The sequence below is a fragment of the Triturus cristatus genome, chromosome 3_2 (genome assembly GCF_964204655.1).
Source record: "Triturus cristatus chromosome 3_2, aTriCri1.1, whole genome shotgun sequence".
Lineage (NCBI taxonomy): Eukaryota > Metazoa > Chordata > Amphibia > Caudata > Salamandridae > Triturus > Triturus cristatus.
In genome coordinates, this window is record NC_140584.1 from 688,123,431 (window position 1) to 688,145,069 (window position 21,639).

The following is a 21,639-nucleotide window of genomic DNA, read 5'->3' on the forward strand; positions in this document are numbered from 1 at the left end:
AATCCCACTCAGGCATTCAGTGCAGAGCAAGGATTACCATCAAATTGCTACTCGTGGTAGAGCTAAGGTATCAAGCTCTGATGATCAATGTTATCATTTGGTCATCCGCCAAGAGTAGAAGGTCAATCCCTTGATCATAGGGATTGCCTCTATGGCAAACTCTTATGCTCATGAACAATGCCTTGCCAGAGCAGTGCAGACATCAAAAGCAGAGAATGTGTTTGTGTGCATATTTAAAGAAATCTAATGTGATGCAGTGCAGCGAAAAAAGAAAGAATTAAAAAGATTGTGTGGAGAGACTAGTTGCTCTAGATAATATAACCCTCCTCACACCTAGTAAAAATGATGCAGAACAAATAATGCAGTAATCCCCCACTTCGACTACTGATATATCGTGTTGCTGGCTAGTGGGAACACCACACTATTAAAAGGACCATAGCTATGATATTATAAATTCCAATAAACTGTTGACTAGCAGGTAGCCCACTGTACAACCTGATTAATGAGTCATTATCACACTGTTGTTAACAGGCACATTTTGTAAATATAGGACCTACATTTACAAACGTTACTAAGGATTCTGTATGGTCCCGTTATTTGCCAACTGTGTCCACTGGCGGACTCGGAGCGGAGGAGGTCCATGCGGTAAGTCGTGAGGGGGTGACACCATGAGTTACCCGCACCGGGTGACACCAACCCTAGTGACGCCACTGAGGGCAAGGATGAGTTGGACTACAAGAGATTAATATGAAACCAAAGAGAAGGGAGGGATATAACACGGCAAGTAAACAAGATGGCGTGCCTAAATAACAATGCTTGAGTAAATAAAATTAGATGAAAAAATGGGGATTAGAAAATGGCTACGACTAATACTATTTCGAGTAGGCCATGATGACCAGTGAATATTTAACATTTTCCAAATTAAAGACTGACACAATCAATCCGAGAAGTGAATGTGATTCCATTTTAATGAGCTGATGAAATGGTCGACTCTGATCAGATGAGGCAACCAAGTGCAGCTGCTTTATGTTGTTTTGATTATTTGATAAATATATCCTGTACATAGTAAGTGCCACATAACTCCTTGGAGAGGCTTCAAAGAACGTAGTGGCACAACCAGGGTTGCCCTGGCAAATTTTTTCAGACCAGTCCCCATACGGTGCATAGCGATTGAGGGTAGCGATCATGCTGGACTACTACAATGGGATTTGGGGGGTTCTCCAGCCTAGAAAATTTTGGAGAACATGGCAAAAATTGTGCATTCGACAACACATTTTTCATTATATATTCAATTGTATTCGTTTTTAAAGAATAGTAAATGATGACTTTACAGTGCACCAGGATACAGCAACCTTTATTGGGACTCTTCAATGATTCCCGTACTATCAACCGTCAACAGTGCCTCTCATCTGTCCATAGCACAAACTCAGGATTCAGAATGTAACACAGTGGTTGCGGTTGACTTTACTCATAAGAATGTATTTCTACCTAAACAAACCCTTCTTATCAAAATTAGGATAACAAAATTCTGGGGCAAAAGAATAAATAACTTTAAAACCTAGATTGCAAATGTAACTTATGAACTGAACAATAACAAAATGATCTTTGTGACAAAAGCAGTAACCCCTCCACTATACACACAAAATACTGTTCTGTGATCTGCATAGTACATGCTCTTTATAGCAGTCACATTAACCCTCTGTGCTACCTTAGATGAGTCAAAACTGCCACTAGAAAAAACTTCAATCTCTCTCCAGCAGGTACATTAATCACCAGAGTCCATGTTGGCACTTTTATTGGTGCCTGATTACTGTTGGATATATAATGAATTCTGCTGTGATTTTAAAATTGCTGAACTCCTACAAAACCAGCCCCCAGTATCAAATTCCCTGGAAAAAGGACGGCATGGCCAATCTGGCCTTGGGCACAACCAAAACACACAGTGACAATAACCAAACTGCTTAGAGATTGCTTTTGTGTAATCCCTTAGGTTGTCTATTCCACAACGTAGAAAAAAGTTGTTGATAAAGCTAGGCAAATCAATTGAGAATGAATATTTATTTATTCTGTTTTTCCCGCTTAAGTACTGTATCATGGCCCGAAGATATGATATGATTGGTCGTAACTCATAGTGACAGCAACTGTCAATACGTACTTAATGCAGTAGGTAGTACAGTGTGCTCGCAAAATAAAAGTACAGCTCTAGGATTGCTTACATTTGCACTGTTGCCTGGTACTTTTGCAATCACATGTTCAAATGTCATTTTTTGGCATCAGAAGGTGTAAAGAATGTTTCCTTCTGATCATTACCTGCAAATGTTAGGCCAATAGTGGTACATAATTGCTCAGCACAGGTGCAATTGATCTGTTTGTGGGTATTATTTAAGGTTAAAAAAACAACATGTAATCTTGCAGGGGTGTACCTGTCATAATGCAATGTTATATTAAGTGCGTTTGCATGCAATGTGCCTAAGTCAGCTGTGGGACTGGAATGCGCATGAGTCCAATTGTGGGCATGTGTACAGGCTACTATCGCTACTGGTGCCGGACATGCGGGGAGGGGAGGGCAGGGTGGGGTACAGTTTTTTCTTTATATTTTAGTTGGGTTATTGGCAATGTATTGTACATTGATAGATTTGAGTACTCAGGGTAGGCTGTAATTGGACACTGGATGAGGGACCAAAAGCTGGAAGCATTCGCACTGGTTTGCAATAGGAGATTCAATTGCAAAGGTTAAATTACTCACATGATGCTTCGACACTGTATACCCGTAGAGGGTTTCGCCCTGGCGGTTTCGATTGCCTGTTTGGTTTGTTCTTGCGCATGGAACTATGTTTGTGCGTTGTTGTGTTGAAATGTTTATGTTGCAGCTCTCTACATGGTCAGGCGAGGCCCCGCTGCCCCCCGCCCTGGGGGGACGCCCCTAGTCCCCCGCCACAGACGTACCCTTAGGACATCCGCATGGCTGCAACCAATATACTCACTTGGAATGTTAGGGGCATGCACACACCGGCGCGGAGGTACTCAGTCTACGCATACATGCAGCGACACGCAGTGGCAATAGCACTCCTGCAGGAGACGCACATGACGGCTGTGGAGTTGGGCAGGCTGCGCGCGCGCTGGAGGGGGCAGGTATATGGCACTACATGCTCGGCACATGCTAATGGCACTCTAATATGGGTGAGGGCGGGCGCCCCGTTTGTTTGTTTGCAGGCGCTGGTGGATCCCGGGGGGAGGTACACCTTAGTGCACGGACGACTAGATGGTCAGCAGGTGCTGCTGGGGTCCCTCTATGCGCCGAATGTGGAGCAGCCGGCCTTCCTCGCTGCCCTGTCGTCGGTACTGGCGCCGTTTGCTGGCCTCCCCTGGCTCCTGGGAGGAGACTTTAACTCCGTGCTAGACATCCACATGGACCGGTCGTTTCCACCCCTGAAAGGCACGCAGGTGGGGTCGAACGCCAGAGCCCTTACCGCGTGGCTGTCGCATTGGACTCTCACCGATTTGTGGCGGACTGTCCACCCGGACGAGCGCGTCTATTCCTACTATTCAGCGGTGCACCGCCTCCATGTCCGGTTGGACAGAGTGGTAGGTACCCCTTCGGTGCTGCCGTGGGTGACCCGTGCGGAATATATGGGTCGGACACATTCAGACCACAACCCCCTCATCCTGGGGCTTAAGTGGCAGCCCGATCGGCCCCCGGTGCCGACATGGCGCCTCCAGACGGCGGCACTGGAGGACTCGGAATTTCGGGCCTCTTTGGAAACGGCGGTCGTGCAGTATTTCGATCTTAATGAGGGCTCCACAGACAGTGAGCTGACAGAATGGGACGCCCATAAAGTTTGCATTAGGGGACACTGTCTGGGCGCGACCTGGAATATCCGAAAACAGTTGGCACGTGCTCTCGCCGCCTTGGAGTCTCGCCTCCTCTCGAGCGAATTGCATGGTGAGGGGAGGGGCGTGGACTCGGGTCGCTTGCTGGACCTCCGGGCACGCCATGCAGACCTCTTGGAGTGGCTTCGTTGCCTTAATTACGCGGCTCACTCAGCTCGGGTGCATGCTACGTCGGACAGGGCGGGACGACTCTTGGCATGGCTCATTAGGCAGGAGACGGCTCGACTACCAGTCAGTGCAATCACGGGCTCAGATGGAGCGCTGGTCCACACACAGTGGGAAATCCATCAGGCGTTCACGGCGCATTATGCTACCCTGTACCGGTCAACGGGGCAGAGGAGCGCGAGCGACCTGGATGAGTTTTTGGAGGCAGGGGAATTACCCGGGGTTCCGGAGGAATACCAGGCGGACTTGGAGTGGCCCCCCACGGTAGACGAGATAGGGGAGCCTATTTCCGCTCTGGCTTCGGGGAAGGCGCCGGGGCCATACGGGCTTCCGGCGGAGTACTACAAAACGTACCGTGAGACCCTGATCCCGAAGCTTCACAGCCTCTACCTGTCGGCACTGGAGGAGGGTACACTGCCGGCATCGCTGAAGGAAGCCTATCTGATTTCCCTGCTGAAGCCAGGGCGGGACGCCACTCAACTGGGGTCCTATCGTCCGCTCGCCCTGCTCAACACAGACTATAAAATCTTGGCGAAGATACTGGCGGAGAGACTGGCGCCGGTGGTGCCCACGCTGGTGCACAGCGATCAAAATGGCTTTGTGCCCAAACGTGCCACTTCGCTCAATTTGCGGCGGTTCTTCCGAGTGATGGAGGAGAGCACTCGACAATGGCCCAGAGCGGGTTGCCTGGTCCTGGACCTAGAGAAAGCCTTTGATTGTCTGGAATGGGGATACCTGGTGTCAACGCTGTCGCACTTCGGACTGGGCTTCCTACAGCTAACGGCTCTTCTGTACAAGGGACCTACGGTGCGCGTGCGTACGGGTCCATATGTCTCAGACCCCATTCAGATCGGCCGAGGTACCAGGCAGGGGTGTCCGTTGTCGCCCCTCCTGTTTGCGCTTGCAATGGAGCTGTTAGCGGCGACACTCCGTAGGGAGCTGGCGGATGGCATTCCGCTGGGAGACGCTACCCACCAGGTGTCCCTTTACGCAGATGACCTACTGGTCTATGTCAGGGATGTGTCCACTATCCCGGCGAGGCTGGGCTGCATCCTACACGCCTTTGAGCAGCTCTCAGGCCTCCGAGTCAACGCCGCTAAATCCTGTCTGTTCGCCTTCCGAGGCGACGTCCAGGACCCTGGTTACCGCCTTGGCGGAGTGCGGGTCCAATGGCAGCCGGACACCTTTCGCTATCTGGGTGTCCAGATATATCGCCGCCCAGCGGATCTAGTGGAAGGTAACCTGGGGCGCGCCGTGACAGCGGTCCGAGCCCAGATGGCGTTCTGGAGTACGCTTGCCCTTTCGGTGACCGGCCGCATAGCGCTTGTTAAAATGGTGGTGCTGCCACGTCTGTTGTACTATTTTGCCAACCTGCCGGTGTATATACCGGTGTCCTTCTTCACGCCCTTCACGCGCTCCCTCCGCGATTTCGTCTGGGGAACGGCGCGCCACAGGGTGGCGCTGCCGAAACTGTGCCTTCCCGTGGGCCAGGGTGGACTAGGGATGCCGTGTCTTGAACACTACTATCTGGCAGCGCAGCTACAATGGGTGGCCGGCTGGCTAGCTGATAGATGCCGAGAGGACACGGCGACGGCGGTGAACCCGCCGCTGACAGTAACGGAGCTCCTCCGCATCTTTCACCCGACCACTAGCGCGCTCAAGCCCGAACCACTGTTGCTAGTGGTGGCGTATAAATGCTACCGACGATGTCTCCGGCTGACACGGACCAGAATCCCATATGCCCCAGCTATTCCTCTGGAGGGCTCCCCTTGCGGGCGAGACACGCTTGGGGCTGCAGACCTCAGGGATTGGCACGCGGTTGATCTCCACACATTGGAGGACCTATACCATGAGGGGGGCCTTCGGTCATTCCCGACTCTTGCGGAAGAGACGGGACTGGCGCAGGGCCAGTTTCTCCGGCACCGGGCCCTGATAGAGACGCTGGCGGGTCACTGGGGAGACTTGCGGGTAGAGCCGGAGCAGCATTTAGTGCTGCAATACCTCCATGTCTTGGGTCGAGGGGGGCATCTAATCAAATGGTTTGCTGCGGCTTTGCGGATGCACGCGGCAGCGAACTTAGGGACACTACGCGAGAGATGGGAGGTGGATCTTGGCCGACCTATGGTAGATAAAGAGTGGGAGAGGGTGCTGCAGGGGCCGAGGAGGATACCTCGAAACATGAGATTTCGTCAAATACAGTTTTTTGTCCTGCATAGGGCCTACCTCACGCCGGCTGCCATTAACAAGTATTTTCATCGCGTGGATGCCTGCTGCCCCCGCTGCGCAGTGGTTGACGCCGACCTGCTCCACATGCTGTGGGGATGCCCTGCGTTACGGTTGTACTGGCAGGCAGTACATGAGGAGCTCCGTCGGTGTACAAGCCGGGAAATTCCACCCGAGTGGCCCACTTATTTATTACATCTCTTTCACCGGCCAGCCCCGGCTAAGGTAGCCTCTCGTTTTCTTGATTTGGGATTATAGTGGCAAAGCGACTTATCACCAAACGCTGGAAGGCAGACGCTGCGCCACATGTGCGAGCATGGCGTAGCTCTTTGCTGGTGTGGGCGAATGCGGAGGAGGTGGCGCTTCGGCGGGAAGAGACGCTGGGGCTTAGAATGACGCCCGTCGCACCCCAATGGGGGGAGATGCTGCGGGCGCTACTGCACTCTGAGGTGGCCCCGGGAGGTAGCGGGTCTGCGCTGTAGAGGCTACGTTGGACGACGAGGCGCTGTTCGTCTGGTTGAGCTGCCACGCTGGTGTGACTGACAGGCATTAAAGTGAAGACAGTGCATGCCTAGGATTGACTCTTAGTGCTAGAGCCGATCCTGGTGGGGGGGGACTGGAGAAGTCGGAACAGGGCGGGGCGGGGGATCAGAAGGGAGGGGCCGTCTAGACTAGAACTTGCGAGCTGCTGTTGGTAGTTATCTTAGTTGCTAGGCTGTCGAGAAAACGGCCACCCAGTTACTGAACGGGGAGTTTAGCACTGTTTGTATACCTGTTTGGGGATGCACTGGGATTAGCACATACCTGATCCAGGAGAGGGTGGGCGGATGCTCTCCATTAGATCTGCGGCCCTAGCATCATGCGGGGTGATATCGTGCTTCAAAGACTAGCTGGTTGTACAAGAGGACTCTGTCACTCCCTTTCCTGATAATGTCATGTGGCTAGAATGTATATGCTATGCACAGAAACTCAGCTCATAGTTATATATTACGATGCTCACGGATTGATTATGATGTAATGTGTGCTTTTGCCTGCAAACTTAATAAACAGATTTATAAATAAATAATGATGCTTCGACACTGTAACTGTGTATTCTACTATGCTGTCTGAGACTGTATGTCATTATGCCACGTATGATTATGATATCGTATCATGTTTTGTTGTTTATTTGAATGGTTGTGTAAAATCAATAAAAAACAGATAAAAAAAAAAAGTGCGTTTGCATTGTGCATTCCTCCCATTTGTATGGTTCTGCAGTGCTTTCAGAGTCTGAAAGCCCTTTAATGGTCTGGGACTCTCGCGGACACCATTCAAGGTGGGCTTTGAACACTGTGTTTGGCATAGTTTTTGAATTAATGATATTGGCTAGCGTATATAACTCCCTTATGTATGATTTACTACTGGTTCACACTGGACAGTTGCTGGGCACTTCTTGCCATGGGTCTCGGAAATGCACTACAAGTATGCATTATACTATAATACGTAGGTTTCTGTAATCCACGTATAAAAGGGCAGTCTCTGATTTCTTCATAATCAGTGACTTGTGATGCACCCAGTCGCCAACTATAAAGAAAAGATGTCAAAACTCCACTATTAGAAGATATTACAGTGGAGTCCTGACAACAAAATGCCTGCTGCCAGAGCTAACAGCTGAGGTGAAAGGCAGGTCATTGAGCTTAAGCAGCTGTTTGAAGCAACAAAAATGGAACATTGCTTTTATTCTTCTGCTCTATTTTAATTGCTTATAATGACGATTTGCCACTAATATTTAAACAGGTTTTTGATTGGTTTAATTTTGCACTAGATGTTTTATTTGTATCCCGCATGTTTGCATACAGGCTCTTTCTTTCATATGAAAGAGCTACACACCAAGGTTTTAAGTAGTTTACGGGAAGGGTGATGGTGTGATCATGTATTATACAGTTTAAAGTACCCCCTGGCCAGTGCTTAATTTGTAAAATATGAAGTCCAGGTGCTCAAGTGTTTGTCGGAGGACACACCTACTTTTTCCTGGCTCCACCCACTTCCTCCACTGACTCCACCCACATCCTCAACTGGCACTGCTAAAAGTCATATGTACTTTATACAGATAGAAAAAACGTGCATAAAAAACATTTTTACTGACAGTCCAGTGCAAACACAACTTGTGTCTGACAGTCTAGCACTAAAACAACGTTTACACAGGAAGACGAGTGTAAAAACAACATTTGCACGGATAGTCCCATTACCGTACAAAAACTTGTATATGACAGTCCAGTGCTAAAACAACATTTGCTCTGACTGTCCAGTGCAAAATCAGCTTGTGCACTGCCAGTACGCCACAAAAACGTTCAAACATGAAGACCAGTGTAAAAACATTTGCACTGGCAGTCCATTGCAAAAACAACTTTAGTACTGACAGCCCAGTGCTAAAGCAACATTTGCACTGGCATTTCAGTACTAAAACAACATTTACACAGAAACACCAGTGTAAAAACATTTTCACTGCCGATCCAGTCCAAAAACAAAGTTTACACAGAAAGAGCAGTGTAAAAACAACATTGTCACTGACAGTCCAGTGCAAAAGCAACATGTGCATCGACTGTACATTGCAGAAACAAACACCTGCAGTGGTCTAAGCGTGGGCAGCAGCTCCTCTTACTAACTTCTACAAAAACAACAACATTGAGCCAGTATTTTTTTTACAATGTTTTAGCAGCAGTTGGCTTGTGCAAAAGTGCACTGAATCAGTGAAAATTGTGTTTTTTCTGACCCCAGTGTTCAGTCTTTTCACGAACAGACTCAGGAACTACATTTAAAGATACATACACATCGATGCCAATCTTCTCTCGAAATAGAATGTGAAAAATGTGCCTTAAATTACCTCTTGGTATCTGGGACCAATTACCGTTTTGAATATTAAAGCCCGATGAAGTAATAGCAGTTGAAAACATGTCAGTTCGGCAAGTTGAATGAGAACCAGGTGGTTCTCTTCTGCACCCAAACGAGTTCATCAAATTAAAAGGCCTCCCCGTATTTTGTAAATTGTTTCCTACTGGAAATTAATGGCAGCTTTGCTTATACAGTGACGTTTCTGGTAGAAATGCTGTCGTTACTGTATCTAAATATATTAGGAGCTTTCGTATTTTCTTTAGGCTTGTTTCACCTTTTTTGCAAATGAAGACCCCATCAACTGTATTCTCTTTTAAACAGCTGGTGGGACCCAGCTCTCCATTGCTCATTTTTATAGAATTTGTTGAAGGTTATGTTTTCTGGTTCATAATAAATGAATATGTGCAACAGTGAGTTTTAAAGTTGTAGGTACTCAAGGCCTGCCCAAGATCACATTCTCACGGGTTTCTCCTGCAGAGGAATGGGGAGCTGCTCGGGGAATCTCGAGGTTACACCACAAGGGTTGCCTTTAACTCATCTAGCGTCGCTGGCTCTGGCCTTAATCTCGCGATGTCTAGAGCCCCCAAACTGCGCGCATCTCAATGGGCACACTTTTTATAAATGTCTGAAAGCCGGACCCATGACATGGGACGGATTGACTGTTGTGAAAACTTCTAGAACTCTCCTGTATTATAAAAAGTATGCAAAAAATGAAACTATATATTTTGCTCAATTTTTGCGGCCACAGAATACATACATTCTTTGGTGGTCGCCTTGCACAAACATTTTACACGCAGAAAAAAGAAGAAGACTGCTGCTATTGAATTGTTAACAACCCATCCGCTATGGCAGCGACATGGCCTAGCAATCACCATTGTCAAATGCAAACTAGCTGACACAATATTCTCAAAGGGTAACACAAAGAAGACCAAGTCAAATTAAAAAAGAAATTGTCAAAATGTATATGTTTTTAAGATTTGTAGAAAAACTGTTGGAGGCTTATTCCATCTCCAGACCTTTTTGACCGAGGAGACTACCTGAATTCTAGCAGTTGTCAAACAAATCGCCCTAACAAAAGTAAAATAAAACTATATAGGCAAACCCACCAACAAGAACATTAATGGGAAGTTAATATAAAACAAGCAAAAATACAGTAGTGCCAGCATAAGGCAACATCTAGACAAAGTATCTTCCTCACTGAAGCGAAGCCATAATATCATAAATGGGCTAGAGCATAAGGTAAAAGTGAGCAGTACCCTGGAATATATGTGCGGCTTACTGACGTATTCGAGAGAAAACTTGACTTAAAGAGCAGAAATCGTTGCTGGCCTTACCATGAAATCCAAGTTAACTGGGCAGACTGCAGTTTCCCAGATCCAGGTACAGTTTAAAGGCACAGCTTCTTGAAACTATACAATCTAAAGAATGCTCAGGACGTTAAAGACAGAAACTACCCTTCCCAGCATTTGGGAGGATGAAATCAAAGCCTGAGCCCGCAATTTCTTGGAGACTAGGCCACGCAGCTGTGCTGCTAAAGTCCGGGTTAAGTAAAGTTAAAGGCCCTGCATGGCCCCTGCCCTTCTTCCAGCCTTCTCCTCCTGGCCTGGCCCGTGCCGGGCAGTGCTATTGAACTTGCACATGCACACGGTGCCCGGCGCCGGAGGCATGATTGCTCAGGGCAGGCCTTGAACTCGTTACTCGTTGTTCACTCACTTCACAGTTCACGCGTATTAAGTAAACTGGTGAAGTGAACAACCGAGTGACGTGTCCAAGGTCTGCCCTGAGCAATCGTGCCTCGGGCGCAGGGCACGGGGCACCGCACCTCCTGACCAGTTCAATACCACTACCAGGCCCAGGAGAAGGCTGGAAGGAGGAGGGCAGGGGCTGGTGCACTGCAGGGCCGCGCAGCCCGCTTTAACTTACATAAACCCGGACTTCATGTGGTGCCGAGTCGGAGTTACCACCTGACGCCGGTGACCGTTATGCATGTTACGCCACCCACAAGCCCACGACCCAAAAAATCCCCAGCGTTGGTAATGTAATGGCTAATTATACTATTTATGGCTGTTACTTACCATGACTGACTGCCCTGGTGGTGGTGTGTGGCCGAGCATTGGCCCGCCTGCCTTTACATTCGATAGGCGGTCTAGGCCAGGCTGCTGCTGCCTGCACTACGCGACGTACACTCGTCGGGCCGGGCGGGCTATCCACCTCAACCCAGAACTGCCTCAATGACTCTTAGCGGGGACCGGTGCGTGCGGATGTGCAGGGGCGTTGCATTTTGGGAAAAATCTACACGCAATGCCTGCCGCCCAGCCCAACCCCCGCAGAACCAAATCCAGCCCCCTGCCTCTGCCCAATCAGTGTCCCGCCCACCGGAAAGGGCCGCCGCCAAACTAAAGGAAGCAATTTGAAAATGTGCATTGTGACCGGCGTCACGTCACTCACAATCCGATCGATCTGACTGCTGCATATTGGATTAATTCATGCAGTAAATAAATAATGAGTGGGACGGTCTGAACCACTAATGTGATGCGCTGATTCAGTGAGGTAATTAAATTTTACGTACTGTCATTTACATTGCCATATGACGTGCAGAGTTGCAGACGTCTAGTAGACCCGGCCCTGGTAAATAAGTGCCGGTGCTAAGCACCGGCAAGCACCGGCACAAATTAAGCACTGCCCCTGGCATACATAAGGATATTGCAAGTCACCTCGGAGTTCCAAAACCTTTAAAGGATCTCAGACTTTGGCCTTGTTCCTCTATATGGTTATTGAACTCTTCAGTGATATGCAATATCCTTATAATGTATGGCAGAGGAGACTATAATCGTTTTGGCTTTCCAGTAATGTTTTACTACAATCACTGGAGCGGAATTTCAGCTTTACGTGGAAATGCCTTTTATTTCAAGCACAGGAATTAAGGCTGCTTGTGAATTTGCTCACAAGCTTTGTTTCTGGGCCGCAGATGCGTGTCCCGGCGGCCAGGAAGCATCATGAAAGCGCCCGTGCTCGCCAGAGATGAGAGATGGTGTGAGCGCAGAGGAGATTCCTCTTTTGCTAAGCCCTGGGCAAGCCGCGAGCGCAGCAGACTGAATCGGAGGCCAGCCGTCGCGCGCAGACGAGCCTCCCTCCAGCATCCTTTCATACACTAGTCTGTCTGAAACGATTGTCGATTATTATGGCAGCCTTCAGCGCGCGAGCCTGTCATTCTTCAGCCGCGGGTCTTTTTCCCAGTCTGAAATAAGAAACTCGTTAAACAAAAAAAGTGTGTGTGGGGGGGGCATGTTGAAATAGAAACACAAAGCAGCGCTCGCTCGCGCATGGTCTACTGCAGATGAGACCCACCAGCGTGCATTTAATCGGCTTTGGTTCATAATTTTAATTTCTGGGATAACGCAAGGGGTGCACCCGGCAGGGCACCCAGAGGCGGAGTTTACAAATATCACGAGACGTCATCTGAGGGCAAGGCACATGAAAACAATCGCACACCCAATGTACGTTTACACGTGTAATTCTGTAGAGGCGGTGGAATAACATGGAGGAGCGCGGACATAAATTGCTTTGAACCCATACACACTTGCAACCCTGCAAGCACGAATTATAATTGTGTGATGCTGAAGCCTGCTTGTACACCCCCACGACCCTGTTCTGTCAGTTTATTCCGCTCGCAGAGCAGCTCAGTCTGATCTGTTTTTATAGTTTGGTCCACTGCCCAGAAAAGAGATTATTTTCATACTTCAATCACAGTGGCAGATTTGCTTTTCGTCGAGCTCTCGCGCCATATGCACGCCGGGGAAGCAATGCCAGAGAAGGAGGCGGTGTTGTGAGCTCTGTGCCGCCTGCGAAGAGCAGGAGCGGAGGCGAGGGATGCACTGGAATGCGGCGCAGAGGCAGGGTGCCCGCCGCCCTCACCTCCGCGTGCGCCTCTCATGCGCGTGAAACACTTGTTCTGAGCAGTCTAGCTCTGTCTTTGAAAGTGGGAAATGTCGTTTTGATACTGTGTAGCAATATTTGTGTCTGAGACTTTGGATATGAGCCAAAAGTTGAAAGCTGGGGAGCTAACCCTCGGAGCACCCTGTGTGCAGCCGGCCTGCGAGCGTATTGTGGCTCAGACGGGTACCCTAGAGTGAGGTATGGGGGAGCATGTCCCAGCTCTATTTGTCCTAGTCCCGTGTTCCCCATCACCAGAGACGTGGGCTCTTGATCCGTGCCAGGGGCATCACGTGAAGAAAAACACCTCATCGTGCAACAACCATACATACACACACGCACACTTTCCACATAATCTTCCTTTGCAAGCTCCTCCAGTTTCCTCTGTGGCCCAATGCGCGCCCCCAAACAAAAAAAAATCCCTTCCCAGAAACGGCACTGGGTACTTACAGTGGCACCAGCCCAGGTGGCAGCACCAGTGGAGGCGGAAGCACTTCCCGTGGCTATGCGTGGCACACATGGAGAGCCCGTCGCAGGGCTGGAAGTCCGGCCGCCCGGCGCAGCTGCGGGCCAGAGCCTGCGCTTCGTCCACTTTGTCACTCTTGGGCGCCTTCAAGGCTGCCGTGGCCGTCATCCTTCTGGCGGGGGAGCGAGCGGGGATCCGCTCCCGGGAGATGTGGGGCAGACACAACCACTGAAGGCGGCCGGTGGTCCTTCCTCTCTCTCCTGGAGCGGAGGGGGTTCAAGAGATCCTTACAGAGCCCAGCTGATAGGCGAGCCCTCCCCTAAGAGCCAAGTGAGTGCAGCAGGATGGGCACGGTCTGCACCAAAAGAACCTCTTCAGGAGGACCGGGTATTTTCCCAGGAGGGAGCCCTGCGGGCAGGTGGCCGACGTCCCGCTCCAGGGAGCCCAGAGGGGTGGGCGGGGTCCTCCCTCGGATAGTAAAGTGAGGCGGACGGGGTCCTCCTCTTTCACGGTCACGGGGAAGCTGCGAAGCTGGCAGCTCTGTCACTGGCAGCAGCTGAGGCAAGCAGAGCCCACCCTCCGGAGATGGCATCAGATGATGAGGCGGACACTTGGGGACCCCAAGCGCCGGATGTCAGTCGAGGCTCTGGACCCGCCCCAGGATGGGAGCCGCCCGCTACCCACCCACTGCTCTGGAACCCGACACGCCATGGCCGGTCTGCTCAGCTCACTAGCTCGCTTCCCTGTCTGTTCAACCAGCCCCTGTGACAAGCACTGGCGCCCCTCCCACAGCCACGAGACTGTCAGATCGGCCCGGGTCTGCGTGACCTCTAGGGAATATCCATTGCTTGAGCATTGCGGCTGAGTCTAACAGGGCGTGTACACCCCAAACATGTACATCAGTCATGTGGCCCCTACATCTCACAGAGCCTGGGTGGGATTTCACACCCAACCCAGCACCGCTTCACCAACCCCCAAACCAGCCCGAGAGTGGGAAACCAGACACCCACAGAGCGTGAGTATGCACATCCCGGCTAGGACTGACGTGGACACCTCCCCTCCGGAGTTTATAACACCCCACAATCAGGACGGTGATTCAACCATACCCTCGGCCTCACGCCCCCTTGGCCTCCTCTAAGAACTGACTGGTACTACCCTGAGCCGCCGCTCCCACTTTACACCCGAGTGTCTCGGAGTTTGTCTGAAACCAAACACCCACTGGGACCCCACAGCTCCTTAATCTTGTCGAGAACCTCCTGAGTCTGCTAGGGACTTACACCCCGAGTCTGGAGGGAACCTCGCCCCTGGGTTTGAAATGGAACCACGCCCCCTGGGTCTGAAAAGGAAGCACGCTTCCCCAGAACCTGACCTTGAGCTACGCTCATCTAACCCTGACGTAAACCCACATCCAGAGGCTCTGATAGGGCTGGGCAGATGCGTCAACTGTAACTCTCTCTGAGCGGCACCAACGTCCCTCAAATGCCCTGAGCAGAGTTCACGTGCTGCAAAGAGGGTTATATACATTGTCAACTATTTGCTCCTCCATTGCTATATTCGATTATCAACATAATTAATACCCCGGTTAGTGCGCTGCACTCCGTTTCTCGCTCCTGCCCGAAATGGATTTTCTAAAACTTGGATCGATTACTGTCCGGAGCAAAGGAAGCCAGATTAGGGCTAGAAAAAAAGATCACAGGAAGGACATTCTGGCTCCATGTCTATTGGAAATACGTGATATCAGTGCACACGTTACGAACAAAACGTAAGTGCAATGTACTGATGGTCCACGTTTAGGGGCTTGAGATTAAGCACTCGGGAATGGAGGATGGTCACTGATGAGAATGCACAAGTATTATCCAGGAGTGAGCAGGTGAAACCCAAGTCATACATAATTACTTCCTATCGCCATATTTGTTTCCCTATCAGTATGATTTGGACAGAACATTATTATGCAGGAAATACTCGTTATCAGTAGCATTGGTTCATCGAGAACATGGCAGGTGAACAGATGTGAGATTGGCCAAATGGATAGATGAGTGAGTGCATGGCTGGATTTGAATGCATGAATAGAAGAATAGCCGAGAGACTAGGGCACAGATCTCCGAAAAATGTTCATATGTCAGTGCAGCAACTATAGTTACTGCGCTTTGTTGCAGGAAACGGAGAGAGTGGACAGAGCGCGGTCTACTAAGATATGGGGCTGTTTTCCTTGCTCCTTGCGCTCTTTAGGGTTCCATGTGCCAGTGCACACACGCTTGCGCCATACAGCAAGGGCGTGTGCGTTCTGTTAAGAATAATTTTTGTACCAGAATAGGACCAGTCTGGAAAAAAACCTATCCCTTAACACTTTTCCTCCTTTGTATTTGTGCTATACAATGCAGCACTCATGCAAAGTAGGCCTGCCACGAGAAGGCATAATATTTTGGTGTTAATCACTGTCTATGAATGTTTGTAGATAAGAATTTGCAACAAAAACCATGGGTGGTTGCGTAGGAACACCCATGCATCACACTTGGAACGCCCCCTTGGTGCAAAGTAATGCAAAGCATCGCATAGCACAGCTTTGTGTTACGTTGGGAAACTATCCAATGCAAATCCTGATTTGTGTTATATAGTAAATCACAGCTTAACACGTTGCATCAGGTTTGCGTTATAAAAGTAATGCAAACCTGGCGCACAGTGTTAGTATATCAGGGCTTAAGAGAATAGACGAGTAGGTGCATTGATGGGTAAGTAGTAGTGACAGCAGGGTATTGTATCTCCTGCTACAAATGGGAATGCAGCTTTTTTCAGCACCTTGAATTTGTCCACCCATGCACTGACCCATACTCATTTATGAGTGCACTCTCATTTATCAGTCACTTATTCACTGATGCGCTCACTCAAACATCCATTCACCTACCTATTGCCTCATTGTCAGAATTACATACTGAAACGCAAAATGGGGTCATTAGCAAGACTGAGTATATTTATTTCATATGGCGCTCAATTAGAATCAGTCAGAAAAATGACCCATGTGACAATTCAGTTGCTCAGTTCTTAGCACCCGTGGTGGAATAATCCTTTCAGGCAGCCGCTTTGCTTGGTCTCAGCATGCCCAATTTTTCCAACTTTTGAGGGGAGGCACACTCACCAGCAGCTTAGTCCGGGGTCTCCTTGCTGGCTGCGGGTGCTCTCCCAGCAGGCGCAGCTTCAGTCCTCACTGTAGATTCAGTGGTTATGCTTTAGAGCAGGCAAAGAGGGAGATACCCAGCCACAAGTGGCTTGATTTGGGCACAGAAGAGGTGGGCCATGTGTAGTTCTCTGTGACTGTTGTAGCCACTCACAGGCCGCTCTCCTTCATGCAGCGCTGGCACACTCAGGCCTGGGCCCATTTCCGTCTGGCAGTCAGCCATCTCAGGCCAATCTCCTTCTGGACAACGCAACCACCTACAGGTTGATCTTCTTCTGGGCGTTATGACCATGTACAAGCCGATCTTCTTCTGGGCCATACTACCAAACACCGGCTGATTCAGACTCTGATCAGAGTCCTGGCCAGGCATTGGCGATTTCCGTAGGAGTCATCATTGTTTATGCCAGGAACCACTTCTGGAGAGACTGTAATATCACAGACACTAATGTATACAGCTCCCCCTCTGCACTCCTCCCCTAGGATCCACTGCACCTCAGTCCTTATGGACAGTAATTTCTGCAGGGTTGGCATGTTCCTTCTCTCGCTCTTCAGGTAGGCTGGCTTCCAGGCATTTTAGGAAAGATATATAGCTCTTCAGCATGAGGTCAGATTCTGGTGATGTCACCTTCCATCTGGTAGATTGGCTATCAAGCAAACACCAGAACCTGGCAGCATAGTAGCTCTTCAGGTATTCTCTGGAGCATTCCCTTCCTTGGCCAAAGAGGGCTTAGAACTAGTACATCACGTAGGGTCCCACTTTTATACAGTAAATGCAGTGAGGAGATGTGCATCCACTTTTTGCACTTTCAGCTGCTTGGTGTGGTTCTCCTTTCAAGTCTCCTTTCTAGGCTGTTCTCCAGACTCTGCCTTTGTGTAGAGAGATGCTTCTCACAGTAGGAATGTTTCCAGCCTAGCTCATCAACAATAGAGCCACAAAGAGGTGTGATGTTTCTTCTGGCTGTTACCAGCCAACTGAAAGTGCAATCGCAGAAAACAAAAGGCTTCCCTTCACATTGGACAAGAGTGTCTGCAGTCTCACACTTCACCCCTAACATCCACCAAATGGTAGTTCAGGAAAACCAATCAGCAGTCCTTTGCTTATCAAAATGTCTAATTATATTTCTAAGGGATGCCTGTCTCCTCTTCCCTCATGTCACTGTCTAGGTCTCCTCCCTCCATCACCAGCAATGTCAGCAATACACTTCCACTGTCTGGAAAATAAACATTGCCTGCATCTTGTGCAAAAGGCCAGGGGTATCTAAAATGGATTTCATAGGCCTGAATTATTCTAGTACACTCACCACTCACACACCATGCATGTACCATGCAGGCACATATGCTAACACGCACAACATACGCTGTTAGCATTAGGATTTAGGTAAGTGCATAGAAGTGGAACTTTATTTGAGTGGGTTATACGGCCTCCACTCTAGTGGCACAGATAAAAAGGTCTGGTCACAACTATGGATTCACAAAACACAGTATTCTGCCACCATCTCTCTATGTATTAAACCCACATCAGGAACAGTAGTCCACTGTTGATCAATGAGGGCACACTCAGTACACCCTCCAGGTGGCAGGGCAGGTTCAAGATATTACTTATATCAAGGCATAGGTCTAGGACACTACACACCTGCTAGATTAGCATGAAACCCAAGACCAAAATAAAGAAACAGAATACCAGATACCAACACATGGGCATTTAAGATTGGAGAATACAACTGTACACTATTAAGGGGACATTGCCATCACAACTAGTGACATTACATATCATCTTAGAATTAATCATATGAATGAATGCACAATGCAGTACAATTTCTTTGCATGGATAAGTATTATTTAATAATGAAAGGTTGTATATTTCTGTTATTTATTGGTATACATTTTGTGAGTTTGTAAACAGTGCATTTGGTGGGTGAATTATAGTTTTTATGACAGGGACATGTATTATGTTATGTGTAGTTGACCATAAATGGCTAATTTGATGGGTTTCTAGTTTTTCCCATAAACATACATGTTCTGTGTTTTTTAATGGAATTTCACTTATTTTAAAAACATACCTTAAGTTGTTATGGGCAGATGAACTTAGCTTTAATATTTTTTTTCAATTAATCTCTGTGTTTTTGTTGATGATATACTGCTGTATCCATCTTCAATGAAGGCAACCCAGCTGCCCAAGTTCTTTAGCTGTGTGCAGCAGGTATTCCCCAACCCTTCATAAACAGTAGAACCCACTGCGCATCACATTCAACCCTGCACACAGCCCTCCACTGGTGGAGACTCCAAGGTCCACAGTGCACACTCTGTATAATCTTTGCATATGTGTGATGTGATTTTGTTTGTTTTAGTTTTTTTCAGGATTTACAATAACCATATTAAAGTTTTAGCAACAAATTGTAGCTCTATTCGTGGGAATCAAAGGCATTTAACTGAAACACTCAATTCATTGATAGCACCAAAGTCATAAGCTGATCAAAAGAAATTTCCTATAGAAAAAAATCCTAACCCTAACTACATATTGGCATATCTATCTATCTATCTATCTATCTATCTATCTATCTATCTATCTATCTATCTATCTATCTATCTATCTATCTATCTATCTATCTATCTATCTATCTATCTATCTATCTATCTATCTATCTATCTATCTATCTATCTATCTATCTATCTATCTATCTATCTATCTATCTATCTCTTTGTCTATTGATCCATTGTGTTTTCCAACAGGTGGCTTTTGGACAGCCTTTACCTCGATCGTGTCCTGTGTCCCTTAGTGCTAATTTGCCCTCTTACTACATAGGTAGCACCGGGCTTCTACAGAGTATACATGAGTGCTGATGAAGATGATTGATTTTTGCTTACATCACTATATGTTCCCATTTGAAAACACTTACTTTAGACAGCTGTCTGGTACTGTGATGGGCACCTGCTTCACCCCCTGTCACATTAACATGTTTATGGGCTGATGGGATGTGGAGGTAGTCTGGACGCCTGATAACAAAGACATGCCTAGATACATCTTGTTATGTATTGTTATATTGATGATTTAATCATCGGTTGGGAAGAGGACAGTGAAGATGATAACGGTTTCATGATCCATTACAGATTAATGACCATAACCTGACATTTACATACAACAGCAGGTTTAAGATGTATTTTTTGGATACAGGTCATTTAGAATAGACTGCTGACTAAACTATTGTGGACAGACACCATAGGGGATAGCATCTCCCATTCTAATAGCCACCCCCTGTCTGTTAAAATAAAATGGAGTATGCCATTTGAGGAGCATTTTAGGGTTAAACAGATCTGCACTACTAACATACTCTCCAGAAAGGGGGAAGCTAGAAGCCATCACACATTCTCACAGATTAGTTATCTCAAAAAGGTACTATCATAGGCATCCAGGAAGGTTGAATTGAAAATGAAGGAGGCGGTGGTGTTTGGCAGTTATACAAACAAAAGCAAAACATCTATGAACATCCGGTTTATTACTACCTTTAACCATAAATCCAGTGAGATCAGCAAAATGTTTGCCTACCATATGAATGTTCAGAGTGCTGATCACATTCTTGGTAGGGGCTTCTCCCGTATGCATCTATTACCCATCTTAAGTTAAAATCACAAAGGGACATACTAGTCATTACTCACTACATAAAATAGGAAGCAAAAAGTTACTTAGGCTTCTCAATGTTTTCACAAAATGTGGGCAACTGTAAAACATGCAGAACTAGCCAAAATGTTAAAGAGTTTGTGTTGCGCACAGGACGCAAGAGGGTGATTCAGAAACTTATCAAGTGTGCGTCTGATCATTGCATGTATATTTTACAATGTTCAAGTGATTTACAGTATATTGGCAGCACCATTTTCCCAGTCTGCGTGAGGATCTTGGAACACATGCGAGAAGTGAAAAATCGTAATCCTACTTATCCTGTTGCAAGACGTTTCTCAAACCATCAAAAGCAATGATACTTTATTTGGCATTGACAGGATATTGTTCAACAAAAGAGGAGGTGAGCAAGAGAAGATGTTAAGGAAGTTAGAGTCTAGATATATCTTTATACTTAACATCAAACACCCATTTGGGTTGAATATGGATGACAAAATGGAAGTATATATTGATAAATCAAGTTCTTTAGGAACTGTTTCTGCATACACTACTTGTTCCTGAGTTCTTTTTTTCCCACCCCCTCTTTTCTTGGTTCGCCTTCTCCTCTCTCTCCCTTTCTATTCCTGTTCTTGCCCAGCTACGATAAGTATTGGATCCCCTTGTTTGGATTGGATATATTTACAAGAGGGCATACATCTGGGGAGACACAAGGGGAGAGTAGTTGACCTAACGGCTAAGGCCGTCGACCTTGGAGCGGGGGAACTAGGTTCGAGTCTCGGCTGCAACGCACAACATCCTGTGATTCTGAGAAAATCACTTAATCTCCCCATACCTACCAAAAATGAATGTGTCCTCATGTAACGTTCGAGTCTCGGCTGACGGGGCCGGACTGGTAACCAAAACCGTCCCTGGCGAATGCTTGGCCGGCCCCCTCGAGGGGTTAGGGGTGCGGCCAAGCTCTTTGCCAGGGACGGTTTTCAGCCGATTTTGTTACAGGGCCGATTTTGCAGCTATGCTGCAAAAACGACCCTGTAACAAAAACGGCCCCAGGGGCCCAAAACCGGCCCCCACCCTTGTGGCCCATCGGGGATTGCTCACTGCCTGCTACGGCCAGTCCGGCCCTGTCGGCTGGGATGCACAACATCCTGTGATTCTGGGCAAATCACTTAATCTCCCCGTGTCTACCAAAAATGAATGTGTCCTCATGTAACGTTCGAGTCTCGGCTGCGACGCACAAAATCCTGTGATTCTGGGCACATCACTTAATCTTCCCGTGCCTACAAAAAATGAATGTGTCCTCATGTA

The 21,639-nt window shown here is 48.0% G+C and overlaps 1 protein-coding gene across 1 annotated transcript in view; it reads right to left on the minus strand.

Moving 5' to 3' along the window:
- C3_2H3orf70 (chromosome 3_2 C3orf70 homolog) overlaps positions 1 to 14,846 on the minus strand; it is a 143,804-nt gene extending 128,958 nt beyond the window's left edge. Inside the window, exon 1 of the mRNA XM_085648737.1 lies at positions 13,534 to 14,846. Within this exon, the coding sequence (XP_085504863.1) occupies positions 13,534 to 13,717 (184 nt within the window). The 5' untranslated portion in view covers positions 13,718 to 14,846. The remainder of the gene's footprint in view (positions 1 to 13,533) is intronic.
- Positions 14,847 to 21,639: the final 6,793 nt, after the last annotated feature.